The sequence below is a fragment of the Symphodus melops genome (assembly GCF_947650265.1).
Source record: "Symphodus melops genome assembly, chromosome: 13".
Classification (NCBI taxonomy): domain Eukaryota; kingdom Metazoa; phylum Chordata; class Actinopteri; order Labriformes; family Labridae; genus Symphodus; species Symphodus melops.
In genome coordinates, this window is record NC_136703.1 from 15562772 (window position 1) to 15580385 (window position 17614).

General features: G+C 38.7%; 1 protein-coding gene across 1 annotated transcript; it reads left to right on the forward strand.

The window, feature by feature from the left end:
- Nucleotides 1–1225: 1225 nt before the first annotated feature.
- On the forward strand, nucleotides 1226–13595 carry LOC306834242 (extracellular matrix protein 2; the record flags this gene model as incomplete). The annotated part of the gene is made up of 9 exons (XM_079360078.1): nucleotides 1226–1315; nucleotides 1402–1635; nucleotides 1728–1974; nucleotides 2252–2367; nucleotides 4983–5115; nucleotides 5198–5355; nucleotides 5499–5638; nucleotides 12776–13102; nucleotides 13410–13595. 9 exons carry the CDS (start codon nucleotides 1226–1228, stop codon nucleotides 13576–13578), a joined length of 1614 nt encoding a protein of 537 aa, XP_079216204.1. The 3' UTR covers nucleotides 13579–13595.
- Nucleotides 13596–17614: the final 4019 nt, after the last annotated feature.

Below are 17614 nucleotides of genomic sequence, written 5' to 3' on the forward strand. Positions count from 1 at the left end.
TTTAATGGTAAGATGAGCGACGGCCTTTATTTACAATGTGAGAGTTTTGGGGGTTATTTTATGTCTCCACCTTCTCGATATTCCTGCCCATCTTTTACTCTTCACTTTCAGTTGAGGGCGTGTGCAATAGTTTAGTATTTCTTTTGGCTGGCTGGCATTAGAGACTCTGCAACCCAGCATTTAGTATAAGTGCTCATAATCTCAAATTTTCTGGTTTTCTGGACATCCTCACGTGTAAACTCTCTCATGTTGATTGCTACTCAGATTTTCTTCCCTGTGACATAACCGTCTGTCCTCTCAGTGGACTTGCTTTATTCTTTGAGTCTACCTTCAAGATCTCAAAGCTCTGAATTTCTCTGTCCAGCCAAACAGCCGAAATACAGTTAAAATCCAACAATGCAGATACCAACGACATGGACCTTTTTCATTTATCTTTGTGGCAACTTTTTTTCAGGAAGAACTCAAAATGTTTTGAATCACATGGGTGCAAATTTTGTCAATTTGGAGACACATGAGATTGAAAAGGCACCCGTTCATCAAACAGAAGCAGCTTTATCGGATCCTTTTGTTTTAAATGCAATCGTCCCTGCTGGTAAGAAACTGTTTTTTGTCTTCCAAATACTCACTTTCCTTGTATGATCTTAAGAAACTGTTAAAAACTGAAATATTTTAAGGTTATTTAGCAGGTAATTTTAAACCAGGGGAATGAGTTGCTGTATTTAATTTGTTATTTGTGTTTCCACTGAAAGACCTTTCCCTTTAGGAAAAGGGACTTTTGAGGTAGTTCATGCATTTCCACCACTATGAAAAGGATCTTGATAAAGTCTGGGAACTTTATTTTTCCCACAAAAGTTCCCTGCTCTGAGGGTGGTCCGTCCAATAGTACATGGACTTTTGGAATCGGACACTTTTGGTAGGGACATTGTTTTAATATAAAGCAACAAGACTGGGATTGTTATAGATTAAAAAAAGAGAAGGGTCTGGCACATTATGTTGGCTAAACTTCCCCTTTGTATTTTTGTGTACAAGAAAATAACAATGGGCTGAAGGAACCTTTTCCTGTCTTGAAATAAAGATCCTTGGACTTTAACATTCCTGGTACTTTTGGTGGAAATAGAATTCTGTAATTGTTTTTGTTGTCTCTTTTTTGGTTTGTGATGAAGAGGGTGGGTATGAGCAGCTCCTCGTTGAGGCAGAGGAAGCGAGAGACAGCCAAGCAGTTGATATGAGGAAGGTGGAGGCTGGTAGAAGAAGAAGAGCTGCTTGGGGGAAGAGGAAACATGCGGAAAAAGTGGAGGCTGTGGCATATAGAATAGTATGGCATTCGATTTTTAACATGTTTTTACGCATGTCGTTCTCTTATTTAAAACTGTGTTTGTGATCAAGTATTGATTCTTGTAGGCGGGGTTGGGGAAACCCTTGAATGGCTGGAGGAAAAGAGGAAAAGCAGAACAGGAGACCAGCACTCTCCTAAATGTACTGAAGGAGCTTCATGATGAAAAACGACGACTGATGGATGAAGGGAAAGCTAAACAGGAAGAAGAGGAGGATGATGATGATGATGATGATGATGATGATGATGATGACGATGACGATGACGACGATGATGACGATGATGATGAAGAGGAGGAAGAGGTTGAAAGGATTTTGTATGAATAAGGCTGCTTTAGTTTACTGAATCCCCTTGTTGAGTTAATTGAATGTAAATATATATTTTTTTCTGAGAGGAGGAAGAAGAGGAGGAGGAGGAAGAAGAGGAGGAGGAAGAAGAAGAAGAAGAGGAGGAGGAGGAAGAAGAAGAAGAAGAGGAAGCTACTGAGGCTCCAGGAAATGAAACAGAAACAAACTACAGCTACACAGAGTCTCCTCTCAGAGAATGCCAGACTGCAAACAGAGAGATCAGCTGCAGGAGCATCGGCCTCACTCATCTGCCAATCATGCATAACCTAGAGGCCACGAAGCTGGATGTTGCAGGTGTGTGAGTTTTCGTGCGTGCGTGTGTGTGCATGTGTATTTGTTGTTAAGTAAAACAGCTATAAATGTAATTCTGCTGTAATATATTGTGACAACATTAAAACTTAATTGTGAAATTGTAGGCTCTAATAGCCAATTTTGTGTCAACAGCAGTGTATGCTATTTATTTATATGTTCATGAATAGCTTCATTGATGAATTGTAGAGTCAAGTCTCTTTGTACACTTTAATTATTCATTTACTGATTTACATGTCTTACCATTCTATTTATCTTTAAGAGAACAACATCAGAGTTATCGCTCCACACGCTTTTGCTGGTCTGCCGAGCCTGGACTCCCTGGACTTGAGCAAAAACCAATTGGATGATGAGTCATTCAGACAAAACCCCCTATCTGTGAGTAACACCCCTCAGCGTGTATATGATCTATAGCAAATATCAAATCACTGCACTGAGGTACCTTTTGAGGGTTATCTGTTCTTCTTTAAACATTTCACTGTTGCACAGTGTACATGCCATGTGATGTTTACACATCACAAATTAGCACTGCCGAGCAAGAGCAAGTTGACTTCTTCTGTATGTGCTTCTAAATGGTGACATTGCTACTCTAGAAATCTCCTTTTTGTTTTTATACTGTACATGGAATGTGAGTTTAAAAAAAACAAAAACTGTAAATATTTACCAGGGTTAAGAATTGTTCCATTATAAATTAATCATAATCATAGTAATCATAGTACTTTCCGTACAGGGAGCTTTTTTACCCCAAACCCCGACTGTTATAATGCACCCAAACCCAATATCAATATTCTCTAACTGCAGATCTGCTGCTGTGTTAGCAGCCTCATACCCGCAAGTCCAAACTTGAAGGACCAGTCCAGCTAACTCCGCCTGCGGGCAACAATCCGTACTGGTCTTTTTGTCCGTACTGTTGCTTTCTGGGGTTTCTTTGTTTTTTGTTTTTTCATATACTTTGTCATAATGTTCATTTGAACACGTTTTATTATAGAGCGAGATAAAGTTTCATTAGACTGTATATTCCCACTGGAGAAACAAGGAAGGGCCTTCACTGACATTTATTTGTCTATGATAATAATGAAAGGGCCAAGCCAGAAATACAACAAATTTAACATTTTCAGTTACTTAATTCAAACCAACTCCCACAAAAAAAAGCACTAACAAATATTTACGTATAGTTGTTTGACTTTAAGTGTTTTAAAAGCTTCGTTTTAAAAGAGGAATTGAATTGAACTGAATCAATTGATGCGATTTAACATAGCTCCAAACAGAGCAAGAAACTGATGCGCTGATGAGTTTATAGTGATTACTAATGCACAACTCCTGTCCCTACTTGGGCCTATAACTATCCTTTATTCATAACCATTTTTATTTTCAAGATCAAGATAAACTTTATTGTCTTACAAAGGGAGTTTTGTCTTAGGTTCTTCACCCATGCTGCAGCCATAAAAAAAATCAACAATGATGATCATCATTCACATCAAACATACAACAATAAACATTGTATTTAATGATAAATATTAATTAAGTATATGAATACATAAATACATTTGGCTCTGAAAATACCAGTGCAAACACTCAAAGACAATACCAGTGCCTATCAGTCTTGCCACTATTAAACCGTTTTTTTTTTTGGAAACAGGAATAAGTTAATGATTTCTTTCTAACCTTTCAAAGGAAAACATGATGTTTAATGCTGTTTTTTGTTTGTTTTTGTTTTTAAATTTTAAGTTTGCTCAATATTGTCAGGAAGTTCTGATCTCTAACCTTAACCTATATAGACAGCTGTGGCTCACTTGGTAGAGTCAGTCGTCTCTTAACAGTGAGTTCAGGTGTTCGATCCCCAGCTCCTGCAGCTACATATCTGATGTAATGAAATGATTACTTGCCATTGGGTAAGAAACTTAACCCCAAGTTTCTTCCACTGTTTTGTTGGTGGTGTATGAATAAGATTATTTACTTCTGATGGTCGCTTTACATATAATAATAATAATAATAGTGTGTGACTGTGGAGGTGTGACATGCCGTGTAAAAGCACTTTGAGTAGTCAGAAAACTAGTTAAGCACTAAACAAGCTCAAGTCTATTTACTGTCTACCATTTAATTTCACACACACACACACACACACACACACACACACACACACACACACACACACACGCACACACGTAGTATACATCACTGACTGCAGAGGGTGCTAAAGTTATACATTTCTGAATTTTATTTCCAGTAGGAGGCAACATAAAAAGTCTCATCTGCAGATCTAAACTGCAGGAAGAACAATTTATATTTCTAATATGTAGGAAAGATGAACCTGTGCAAGAAAGGTCTGGTATTGAGCCAAAAGGCTTCTTGTTAAGGGAATCTGCAGTCTTCAAAGGTGAATGATTTTGTCCCTTCCAAAGAAGTTTTATAATTTACTCTGCATCTAATTAAGATAAAAAGCATGCTGCAGGCTGCATCCTGTATCATTACTTTAATAAAAGAGCACAGAGGTTGCATAAAGAAATCCTTTCTAAAAATAACCTATTGGTCTAACCTCTAAATGACTCACCAAACACAGATTCTAACCAAATTCTGACCAATCATTACCCACCACCATCAGGTTGCCTTCCCAGGATTGGCTGGACAGACCAGTCGGAAAGAAGCAGCAGCCAATGGTTGGAAGATTAAAGGAAATTATTTATAGTGGAAGCTTTTCCTTCACTTTCTCTCAATAACTCCCAGTAATGACAGAGAACTGATGGAATGGTTTGATGGATACTGCAAAAGAGTACTTAACACACATCTACCACAGCAGCTTTCACTGAAGAGCAACACGTAGCAACTTCACTAAAAATGATGACATGGAAGGGATTCACCGATTTGACTTTCTATAATTGTGTGTATTTCTAAGAACTTAAAATGGGATGTAAGGTTATAGAATTTGAGAATTGTGTCCCTTTTGAGTGATTTATCAAACTGAGCTGTCTACTTTGTTAATGGATTTTATTTAGAATTTGACTTATCTGAAGAAGCTGAACCTAGATGATAACCAGTTTACCAGGATCCCAGCTCTGCCTTCATCTCTGGAGGAGCTCAAGATGAACAGAAACAAGCTCACGACACTCACCCATTTATGTTTCCAAGGTAGGACTTGAGTCTGTGTTCTTGGGAAAGAAATATCTTTTTATGAAGACACTTCTAACAATAATGAAGTATTCCCTTTCAGGATTAACAAACCTATTGAATCTGGAGCTTGAACAGAATATGCTCCGTGAAGGCAGTGTGTCACCACTATCCTTTAGACCTTTGGAGAGACTCCTGGATCTCCAGTTGGACAACAACCACTTCCGTTCTCTTCCACTTGGCCTTCCTCCTTCTCTTCAGGTACACTGGTATCACATCACTGAAGAGAGTGTTATGATAAGGCAGATTTTTTTTAAGGAACAGAGCTGCACCTCCTCCATGCCCTTAGTGAGGAATCCCCCTGTCCTGTTTTTTATTTATTTATTTATTTATTTTTTTAATAGGGGCTCGAGATGAATGGAAATCTGATTGAGGAAGTGAAATCAGAGGCACTGAGAGGCTGCATCCATCTGAGAGCATTGGACTTGAGTCACAACCTGCTACATGAGCAACGTATTGAAACCAATGCATGGAGCCGCCTCAAGTATGTCCATCCATCCATCCATTCACACATTGATTCTTTAATCATCATCAGCTAGTTGTCCCAACCATCCATCCATACATACAACCATCCATCCATACATACAACCATACATACAACCATACATACAACCATACATACAACCATACATACATACAACCATCCATACATACAACCATACATACAACCATACATACAACCATACATACAACCATACATACATACAACCATACATACATACAACCATACATACAACCATACATACAACCATACATACATACAACCATACATACATACATACAACCATACATACAACCATATATACAACCATACATACATACATACATACATCCATACATACAACCATACATACATACATCCATACATACAACCATACATACATACATACATACATACATACAACCATACATACATACAACCATACATACATACAACCATACATACAACCATACATACACACAACCATACATACATACAACCATACATACAACCATACATACATACAACCATACATACAACCATACATACATACAACCATACATACATACAACCATACATACAACCATACATACATACAACCATACATACAACCATACATACAACCAACCATCCATACAACCATCCATCCATCCATCCATCCATCCATACATACATACATACATACATACATACATACATACATACATACATACATACATACATACATACATACATCTGTCTGTTCAGCCAATAGCCACAAGAGGGCATCCTGGAGTTGTTCAGTATTTGGAGTACTTTTACTGTATGATTACTCGTCACTTTATTGTGGCACGTCAAAGGTTTTAAACATTGCACTTCCACAATAAATTACAAAGTTGTTTTTTTTCATTCCAATCATCACTATCAACTGAGTGTGATGCTTTAGTGAACACAAAATGTGCAATAACACACATACCCAAAAGTGCAAAAATTATGTTTGAGCTACTTCATGAAATATGTTGTCTTTGTATAGATACTGAGAACACAAATCTAGAATCCTTTTTTCGAAGATTATTTGTTGCTCATCACTCCCAGAATGAAAGTCTTAAAAGCAAACTCAAGACCTATACCTTTTTAGTCTAGCTTTTAACTGAATCTCATTTTATCTAAATTTGCTGTATTCCATTAACCTCCAGTGCTTCCTCATTAAGAATTAATGATAGCGTTTCCATGGTCCGTCGGGACCTGTTTTAATATAGTTATTTTACCTTAGTTTTTGAATTGTGAGGTGGGGAGGGAGCTGTGTTGTTGCTGTTTGATTCATTATGATGTAAAAGCACTTTGTCATACATCTTTGTAAGAAAAGTGCTATACAAATAAAGTTTGACTGATGAATTGAATGGCACACATAGCATGCATCAAAATATCAAAAGAGTTACAGCTGAATTTGTGTACTGAGTCGGTGGGTGAGGGACAGCTTGAGGGCAACTATGTGCCTGTATGTGTGTTTGTGTATGTCAGCTTGTCTGTGTGTGTGTGTGTGTGTGTGTGTGTGTGTGTGTGTGTGTGTGTGTGTGTGTGTGTGTGTGTGTGTGTGTGTGTGAGAGTGAGAGTGAGAGTGAGAGTGAGTGAGTGAATGAGAGTGTGAGTGTGAGTGAGTGAGTGAGTGTGCATGTGTTGTTTAAATATAGTGAATTCCAGTGGGTTTTTCTATGCTCCCTGGGATCCTTGTGAACCACAGTGGGAGCTTCAGGAAAATCTGAGGAAAAGGACATGCTTAAGAAACAAAGATAAGAAAGTGCATTTGGAGAAACCTTAGATCAGTGGTTCTCAACTGGTGGGTCAGGACCCAAAAGTGGGTCGCCATGCTGTTTTCAGTGGGTTGCAAATGTGTGCTTGGAAAAAAAGGCGTCAAACACCTTCTGAAGTTCCAACTGCAAATGTTTTAATGAAATGAATTGGATTGGTTTAAAAATATTTTAATTTTGGGTTGCAGGTTTTCATGAAGGAGGTGGTGGTGCGTCCTGAAGCTAGTCCAGATGAAAATCAGTGCCTTAGATGACACAAAATTGCTGAATTACAACATTAGGGGAAAATATATTGAATTATTAAATCGAGAAAATATATAAATCCTATTCTAGCAGGGGAAAAGGACCATTTTGAGTGAATGAAGTGAACAAAATTCCCCAGGGTTACACGTTAAGCCTTCATTTGACATCTGACTCCAATGTATTTGACTCCTGACATTTGACCTCATTTGTGATGAGAGCAGCAGGCTTCTCATTGGCACAGTGGGATTATTAGCTGCTCCTCTATTTTAAAAGCCTCCTTCTGCAATGCATAGACACCATAGTGAGAACATAATTCAACTTGAACTTAAGCCCACAAACGTGGCAGGAGCTGAAGCCTTTAAGAGCAACAGTTTTAAGTGAGACTCGAGTGACGGAAAACCAAAGTGCTCCATGTAGTTGGATAATATGTTAGTCTGACAACCTTTATAATTACATTCACCTTAATGCACTCACAGAGAGAAGTATAATCATGTAGAACCTGCAGTGCTGTGTGGACAGATAGACAGATGTATTCATAAAACATGGAGAAACAGAATGCAAAGTAAATTGCTTAGTATCAGAATAAAGTGTAGCTGGCATGTATTTGTGGAGCGCCTCTGTTCCATGTCATACAGCTGGAGTTTTTGGTGAGTCCAGTGGGAGGTCCAGTCATTTGAGAACACTGTGTTGGAAATTATAGGGATCTGGGGAGGGTAGTTTGGACCTGGGATCAGTCCAAGGCAGACTAGACGAGCTGCCAGCGTCTTACCTCATTATCTAACTAGTTAATACATTTCATAAATAAATGTATATTGCATCGTCACTTCTTCTCATCCAATGTTTTTACTCAGTTTATTAACACCAGAACTTTCGTTAATTTGTTTTTCCTTTGAGTGTTTCAACATTTGCTTTCAATTTGTGGACATCGCTTAGGTTTACATGTGCTTACCAGTTAGTGGTGGAAATGGTGTACTAACATTCAAAGTATATTTTTTTGGTTATTTCACTTTACTTGAGAGAGGCAAGATGCACATGGACCACTTCATGGATGTTGTTGTACTGTTGCAAGCTTGAGATGAATCCTCTCGTGAGATATTGAATTTCTCCTGATGGAATAGAGTGTGAATGAGCCCTTGCATGAAACAATCATGTGAAGTAGTGAATTCTGACATGTAAAAGCTCCTTGAATGGTCAGAGGACTCCCAAAGTATAAGCACAATCTATTTTTCATTTAATGTTTATTTAAGGTTTCTGAATACACAGAGGACCGTTTACAGACTAAATATGAAATGTAGAAAACAGTAAATATGTATAGCTGGGGACTAAAGAGTCAATATTGGTTATCTAGCTCCAAACCAGTCAGTTACCACATTAGAAAGCCTTGTTTACATTAAAGTATAAGAAATTGTTATTTAATAGTCAATGCATAATTACATCTCCCTGATGGGGATCCTTTTTTGCATAATGAATTCTGATAAACTATATCAAATCACACTCTGACACTTAAAGGTTCATTTCCTAATATTAAGTATGAAATTAGCCACTAGGGGTGAAAACAAGCAGCTTTCACATTTAATCACTCTGATGCATGTGTGTAGAAATACACACTCAAACACACTGTCCCGCTCTTCAAGAACCTGTCAGCTCTGATATCAGTCTTAAATGCCTTCATATTCGTTCTTGCTGCAGTCAGTCAAAACCTAAAAGGGATCGCATCACTGCAACCAGCTTACAGATCTTACTCCAAGCTACAAATGTTCTCTGACAGAGCAAGACAAGTTTGAAATTACTTCCACAGGCTAAAGCTACATAAACATCACTCTTCCCAAAAGTGCAAATCAATGCAGATTTTGAGAGACTTGTTTCCAATTGTAGATTTTTTTAAATGCCATTAAATGTTTTTATCAGGAACATGTTTATTATTATGGACTTTCTCCTTAAATTATTATTGCTTAACACTTATGGGTATTCTCTAGTTTAAAATAAAGCATTATCCAGAAAAGGTGCACTTTAAATATTAAGTAATAAATGACAGAGAAGTGTTGTTTAATTTTTTTTATTGGATAAGCGCAGAGCGATTGTGTAGTTTACTTGCATAGATGGAGGGCAATCACATATGCACACAACACTGAACCGAGACACAACTGCTGTGCTAAAGTATAACAGATGTCAAGGGGAAAACCTCTTCAAGTTAAGTTCAGATCTTTGGTTTTATTCCAAAATGCAGTTTATCTAGCATTGAAAGTATGAATTAACACTGCATATACACACAAATATTTACAATAAAGGAAGATATTTCATTCAAAGTACACACACATGTCCCACTGCTATAAATCATTAAAACATTTTCTTTATATAAATGAATCCAAATATGCCTCAATCTGTTTTCAGCAGATGCTCTCAGACATTAGCTGCACACTAAAGCCTTCAAGTTCCTGACATTTGTAGTATAAGCCATGTGCTTCCAGCATATATCCATCAGTTCATGTATTAAAGTCCACATTTAAGTCTAACAAGGTTGCTGGTCACAGCTGCTCTGCCTGGCGACAGCGTGTATCCTTATTTATATTTATGTATTATACTTTTGTACTTGTGCTTCCATGTCTGAATGTGTTAGGGAAATCAAGAAAAGCTCTCTGTGTGCTGGTTCTTCTTAGAACATAACACCTTGGGCCCTATTGTTTGAAAAACAACTGGATCCAATCTTGACATCGGGTTGTTCCAAGAAAAAGTGTAAGGATAAACTTTGTTGATGCCCAATGGGGGAAATTTAGTTGCAACAGCTCAAAAACAGGCAATAAACAGCATAAAAAAGAAGGGTATTATGCAATCGGATGTGATCGTGTTAACAGATCCTGTTTTAATCGATGTATTGTTTAAAAATGTATTAGGCTAACTTTGATCTAGAATATCAGCAGAGCCAAAAACTAAAAGAAAACTATTTAAAATGTTCAAACAATACACCATTTTTTATAAGGTCGTTGATATTATAGGACTTTTTCCCAAACAATAAGTGCACAAATGCTGTTTTGCTTCATTGAAATGATTCACCGGGAAAGCCTCGTCGAGAATTTTGTTTTACAAGAGTGTCCTGGCTAAAAAGGGCAGCAGCACAATTTAACAATTTACAAACATACAACACAACACAATTACAATCCCTGATCAACCATTAAATGACGTACACATTATGGCTGTAAATAATTGAAAGGTTTTGTCCTAGTAAGATATTTCACCAATACAGCATCAAAGCAAAAATTAAATATCTAATATAAAGCATCTTTGAGGAACGACCAATGTGTGAAGTCCCCTTCAAAGCACTGGTACTCCAGGTTTGGTAGTCCTTAACTATTTTGTCCCCTACCATTTTTTTTAACAAAAACAAGGAAAAAAAACAAGGTGTGTGTGTGTGTGTGTGTGTGTGTGTGTGTGTGTGTGTGTGTGTGTGTGTGCGTGTGCGTGTGCTTGTGCGTGTGTGTGTGTGTGTGTGTGTGTGTGTGTGTATGTAGGTGCCAGTGGATGGGAGTGTACGAGGAGGGTGAAAGACTTTTAGAAAACGGGTGGACTGTATGTCCCTCGCTCGTTAATACCATGTGGTTCTCTGAGCAGTGGTGGACTGCTGCTGAGCTACCTGGCAATGATTTGGAATACAAATTAGCAGCTCACAACTAGTCTGAACTAGAATGGAGAAATAGTGTTAGATGTTTATTCAAAGTATTAAATGCCGAAGCAGGGACCCTTTTTTCATACAGTGTCAGTTTTCATTTGTGACACATTGCACATTACAAATGAAAACCTATGTGCTCCCGTTCTGTGTCCTCTTTGTTTTCAGTAAAACATTGATGGTTGTTTTAATGTGGTGTTTTATTATACCTCTGTTAAGGCAAAAGTGAATACACAATCTGAAAAGTTACCAGTATATCCTGCACTCTTGCAGGTATTTTTTTTTACTGCTTTACATTGTTACTCATGAGCAACCTCATTGCAATCCAAATAGCAAAAACCAGTCCAAGTAACTTGGTGGTTGCAAAGTTCAAGGGAGGAGAGTTAATGCAATGGTCTTACTGTAAATCCCCTTTATGATAGGCAGAAATACTGAGGCATGAACATCAGTGAGACAGATGACAGTCAGATTCTATGCAGTCCACTTTCTGTCTCGTCATTGTTCCCACTTTCCCTTCCCTATGTGGTTATTTCTCTGGGCCCATTTGCTGCCGACTGTGTTCTATGAATGAAGAACGGACAGGAAATGAGGTTCTTCTCCTGCTGTGAGCAGTACTGTAAACTCACAACAGATGTGCAGGATCTTCCAACAAAAACACTAAACCCCTGTACTACATCTTTTCCTCAGAACCTCTAAAACTCTGGTCATTTCTCTATTACTCCCCACTCTTCCATACAAAACAAACATTTCAGTCCCCTTATCTAACAATCAGGCACAATTTCCCCTTCAGTCTGCCACGCTCTTTTACAGTGTACCCCTTAGGCCCCATTATTTCCCCCCTTCTGCTGCTGCCCATGAATCCCCCGGAGTCAAGCCTCCCACTCTGTACTCGTGCCTCCCCAACAGCGCTTTGCAGGAGTCTAGTAACTATAAAACAGGAGGTCTGCTGGGAAAAGCCTTGGAATCAGAAAGGAAATAGGCATCCATCATTATATTTAATCTGATCAATCTGAGACCTGTTAAGCATTAGGCAAGTTGGCATGCTGATATTAAACTGGTCTTAAATTTACCCAACTCACAATCTAAGGTCCAACGTGTAGTAGAAGAGAGGATTATTTTTGTAGTTTTTTATCATCAAGTAAATGTAATAATCCAAAAGATAAAAAGTCAATGGACCAGTAAAGTTCTTGATATTCAACTTAAAGGACCCATGAGTGTCCCAAGGGCCATAGAAATCCTTTCAGTAGTTTAAAAGTGAGACATTCAACTAAAAATCAAAAACACCGACCTCATAGTGGAACCATAGAAAAACAAGTAAATCATTTTAACAGACCTACATTGGAGTGCTGGCTGTGTGAATGACCTTTCGACTTTCAACTCTACATCTTTCATTTCAAAGTGTTCTTGTAGATTTTAGATTGAGATTCACGATTCTTCGTTCTCTTTCAGGTCCCTGGAAACCTTGGATCTGTCTTACAATCAGTTCACCTCTGTACCCATGAATCTGCCTCGCCCTCTCCGTAAACTGGACCTCCAAAATAACAGCATCAGTCACATCCCAGCTTTCGCCTTCAGACACATGAAGCCGGGCCTCCAGTCCCTGATTCTGTCCCACAATGCCTTGAGCAATGAGGGGACCGAGAGAGTCTCTTTTGTTGGAACATACCGATCGCTTGGTGAGCTACTGTTGGACAACAATCGTCTCAGGGAGGTTCCTAAAAGCGTTCGTCAGTTTAAGAACTTGCAGACACTGAAACTTGACAACAACCAGATCAGGTACACTTACAAAGAATTTTTTAGAGTCAAAATGGGTTTTCATAATTTAGTAAAAAGCTTCTTTTATTCAGTCCTATTGTAAAATTATTTGCTCTGCTGCTGCAATTGCCTTTCAAAATGATTTATTTTTTATATGTTCAAGGTGTTTATGGGAAAGTTGTTGCACCACATAAGTTAATACAATGTTTGTTTATTTCAACATGAATGCAATGTCAACATTATAGGAAATGTCATTGGATCTCCAAATGTGCAGAATTCAAATGTTGAACGTCTACATCTTTATTGTCCATGTTTGTTGTTGTTGCAGATTCGTGAGACAGTGGGGGGTGTGCCATCCTCGTAACTCAGGCTCCACCCTGGCTTCAGTCCACTTGGAAAACAATCTGCTGGAAGTGGAGAGGATTCCCCAAAAAGCTTTCTCCTGTTTGATTGATCCTCTGGGATTGGTCCTCTATCCACAGCAGCAGCACTTATAAAACCAGTAATTGACATTGTGGGATGGAAATTCATAGAAGGATATAAACCCACATTACACTCATGTGCAGCATCAAACAGAACCTTTTTTTTAGTCTGGAGTTTTCAGTATCATTTAATTTGCTAGATTAGACAGTGATATGAATTCATCAACTTTCAATCCAAGGTTTTTTTTCCCCACATATTGGTTTATAACGATCACAACTGTATTTTTTTGTTTGTTTGTAAGAATGTAAATGCTATTATTGTAGTACTGATATACAATGTTATGTGTTAAAAAGAAGAAAAAAACCATTGTGTTGCAGCTGAAATACTTCTTTTCACTTTAAATATATGCACAAAAGGTATGATGCAAGGTAACATAAAGGTCATGGAACAGTCCAATCTTTGCCCTGCTGCCTCGGGTCCCTGAAAGAGAGAGTGAAAATGTCTGGTGACAGTGTGAACCTAAGGGACCCATTAGGAAGGAAAACATAAACATAAAGCAGGTTCTCCATCACCAGATGAGCTCCAACATAAACATCCACCACCAGCCGTGCAGCCAAATACATAACAAGTCATTCTGACTGTAGGCCTGTAGACTGGGGCCCACCGTCAGGGCCTCCTAACATGTAAAAGGTGACATCAGTCTCTGTAAGATTATGTACAATGATTGGGGTGCAGGTATTTGTGTGTGTGACAGGGTTGGAGCAGCCCATTACTTTGATGAGCAGCAGGGAAAATGAGAAAAAGGCAAGGAACATGCTGGCTAAGGACAACATAAAAGCTGGCTTTTCAGATACAATACAGTGATTGTTCTAAAAGTCTTAGCTGGTCAGTGAAAGATGATCAGAGCAGCAGCAGCTCAAGTCCAGTTAAGTCCAATAAGATGTGGCCAAAAGCAGATTTAATAAAGAAGAAAGAATGGCAGAGCTTGGGCATGTTTAGTGATTTTTCCTTTTCAGGCTTTAGATGCAGAATGGGAGCTCTGGTGTCCTGCCAACCACGCTGACTTCAAGGATCCTACTGTCCTATTTTTCTCTTTTTTGTGTATCTTTCTCCACTATCTTAAAGTTTGTCCCCTGTCGTTTATCCGTTTTCCTAAGCTTTTTTATCTCACCTCTTCCTGCACAGTTAGGTACCAACAAGCTAACAATGCACCATCTTTCTGTCTCAACACACAGTATCTCCAATCTCGGCCCCTTAAGAGATGCTTAGATCTCTGTGACAAGAAACAAAGCCTTGAACATTTCTGTGGTGGGCACCCATAAAGTCGTCTTCGTAAGAACATTACAGAGTCTCAGAAAGAAGGACAAACATTCTTACACTCTGAGACAACAACCACTCTTTTTAATTCTCTCATCCTGTATAATTGAAAAAAGCTAATCTAAGCACCACAATTTATAGACAGACTACTTGTAGACAGACAACTTCTTTGATGATCATGTGGCTCTTTATCAAATCCTTTTGCAACAAAGTTAATAATATCTGTATTTGCAGTTTAAGGGGATAAAAGTAACACTAAACATTTGATGAAAGCCGTTTGGGTAATGAAGATGATTAAGATGGTAAAATGTGGAGTCATTTCAGTGTATGAAGTCGTGATTTACTGTGCACTTGCTGTGTGGCTCTGGGTATAAGTTTTCAGTACAGAGAGCCCTGTTCCTGCAGCTCTAAATGAAGAACAGAAGGTCCCCTGCAGACGCTAGAGTTACAAGAGAGAGAGGGAGGGAGGCAGAGGGAGAGTTAATAAGAGTGAATGAGGCTAGGTTATTAAGAGGCAAACAGATGACAAAGATAACATTATGAAAGCGAAGTGCATGCATGGTCACAATATTCAATGTGAATACACTCAAATACTCATAGTTTGCATTCTCTCAACCTGGGCATGTAATCACACGTTAGATTTCTGCTTTCAGTCTTGTGCATGTGGTGCAGTCTCCATAATTGTACAGTCATTTTACAAACAGCACATTACTGTCTAAGAAACTAAACGGTCCCATTTATACTAGAAGTCTTACACGTACAGACAGAGGCGAAGCTTTGCACCCAAATTCAACTGCGTCAGCTCTCTTTCTGCAGTTTCCATCTTTGTAGTTTTGCACAGATGGATGCAGAAGCTTTGATCTTAAATCCTTAAAGCTTCCCTCCATTGCAAAGCTTGTCACATGGGTTACTTTTAAATTTGACAAGCTTGCCACTTCAGCTCTGTCCGTCACATTGCGTGTGACATGACTAAACTGTTAAACCGACATCACATCACGCCCAACAGATGTTTTGCATCCCATCGAGCTGAGGCCAGAGCCTGTTGACCATACAGCAGAGTAGTGCTTTTCTTCTCCCAAGCTCTGTCTGTTCTACCCGGCGACAGCAGCTTCCTGTGTTTGTTATTGGAGGAGTGGGGGATTGCTGGCTGATAAAATAAAAAGCACAGTGCACACAGAGAAAAGCAGCCAAAGAATCCCTTTCCCAAAGTCAGATGGACGTCAGAATCAAGCAGATAAAAAAAGCAAGGATGACCAAGTGAGGACTGTTCCTTTGCTTGATCATGAGATTGGTTTCCCGTGTTAAGGGTCAACTATTTAGGGTCAACAAGAATGTGCTTACAGCCATGTGAAGCACAACTAACTGCTCGGCCATCAGCCCCAATTGTGTGATATCCAGAAATATTAACGAGTATTAAGTAAATATTTATGGAGATGAAATCCAAATCTAGAAACATGTAATCAACAATATGCTCTGCGTGGCAGCCATTACCCTCAAGTCACAGAGTGTGAAGCTATAATTATGTTGTGCTGTGGATTCAAACTGTGCAGATCATAAACCCCATAAACATAGGGGTTGGCAAATAGTGATTATTGATCATCATATGTCAGGATAATGTCCATAGTGAAAGCACAGGGACTTAGGTTAATACAACATACTTGATAACCCACTGTAACTGTTAGAAAACAGCTAACATTCGCATTCAACAGCTAGCTTAGAGTACACAATATAATTTTGTGTCACAATTCAAAACAGAGATAATAAATACAAATAGATAACAGAAAGTTAATACTAACATTCAGTAGTGATATTAGGTTAGTTGAATGCCAACTAAAGCTTTTAGACCACGATTTCAGTAGCTAATAGGGAGCTATTTTAAACCAGGATAAAAGCCATACAACATTACAGAATTTACACATGAAGAAAAAAGGGCCACCGTGAGAATATGGTCAATATTCTTCTCTCTCTCCTCTCCTCATACTCTCTGCAAGGCAGCACCCACGCAAGAGCTAGAAAGTGGGTGTGCTAATCTCTGGAGACATGTTAGCTGAACACTGGTAGGACAAAAAGAGTTTAATTTGGATGCCAAGGCCTCGAGCTACAGACCAACACCATAATCAAGTGAACCACAGCAAGAGGGAAAGAGGGAGGAAGGGAGACGGTAAATGAAGAGTGAGAAAGAGAACGACTACAACTATAAAATGAGAGAGAGAGAGAGGAAGCAGAGAAAAGAGGAATGTTATGTGTAAAGACCTTTATCAAAACTCAATCCCTTGCCAACACCCCTGCAGGGCATGGGTCTGGTCTGTGTGGCTTTTATGCCAATATGAGCACGTCACAAAGCCCTTTAACTTGATAACTTATTTTGCAACTATATGATCTTTATTTGATGCTAGTAGTCCTGAGAATAAAGACCTCATGGATAATGTGATAACTGTAAATCTCTTTGTGGCCAACTTTGCACAAGGACGGGAAAGCTCCCACATGGTGTGGCTCGCCAAATTCACTGCCTCTCTCTTGGTGCTGGCAATGTGTGGTGGAAATCAGATAGCCAGGGAGAAAAACACTTCATCCTGCCAGAACAAAATTTAATAGAAAAGTGCGAGAAAACACAAAATAATATGTTTTATAAACACAGTCCTAGAAATACTTTCTCTGCATGATTTTGGTGGAGTGGTATGGCCATGTGCTCTCCCAGTACTAATCAGAGGGAAATGTGTTGACCATTGTTGTGCAATTACGGATTTGATTCAAAAAGATCAAAGTGAATTATGACTCAGAAATCTTAACAGA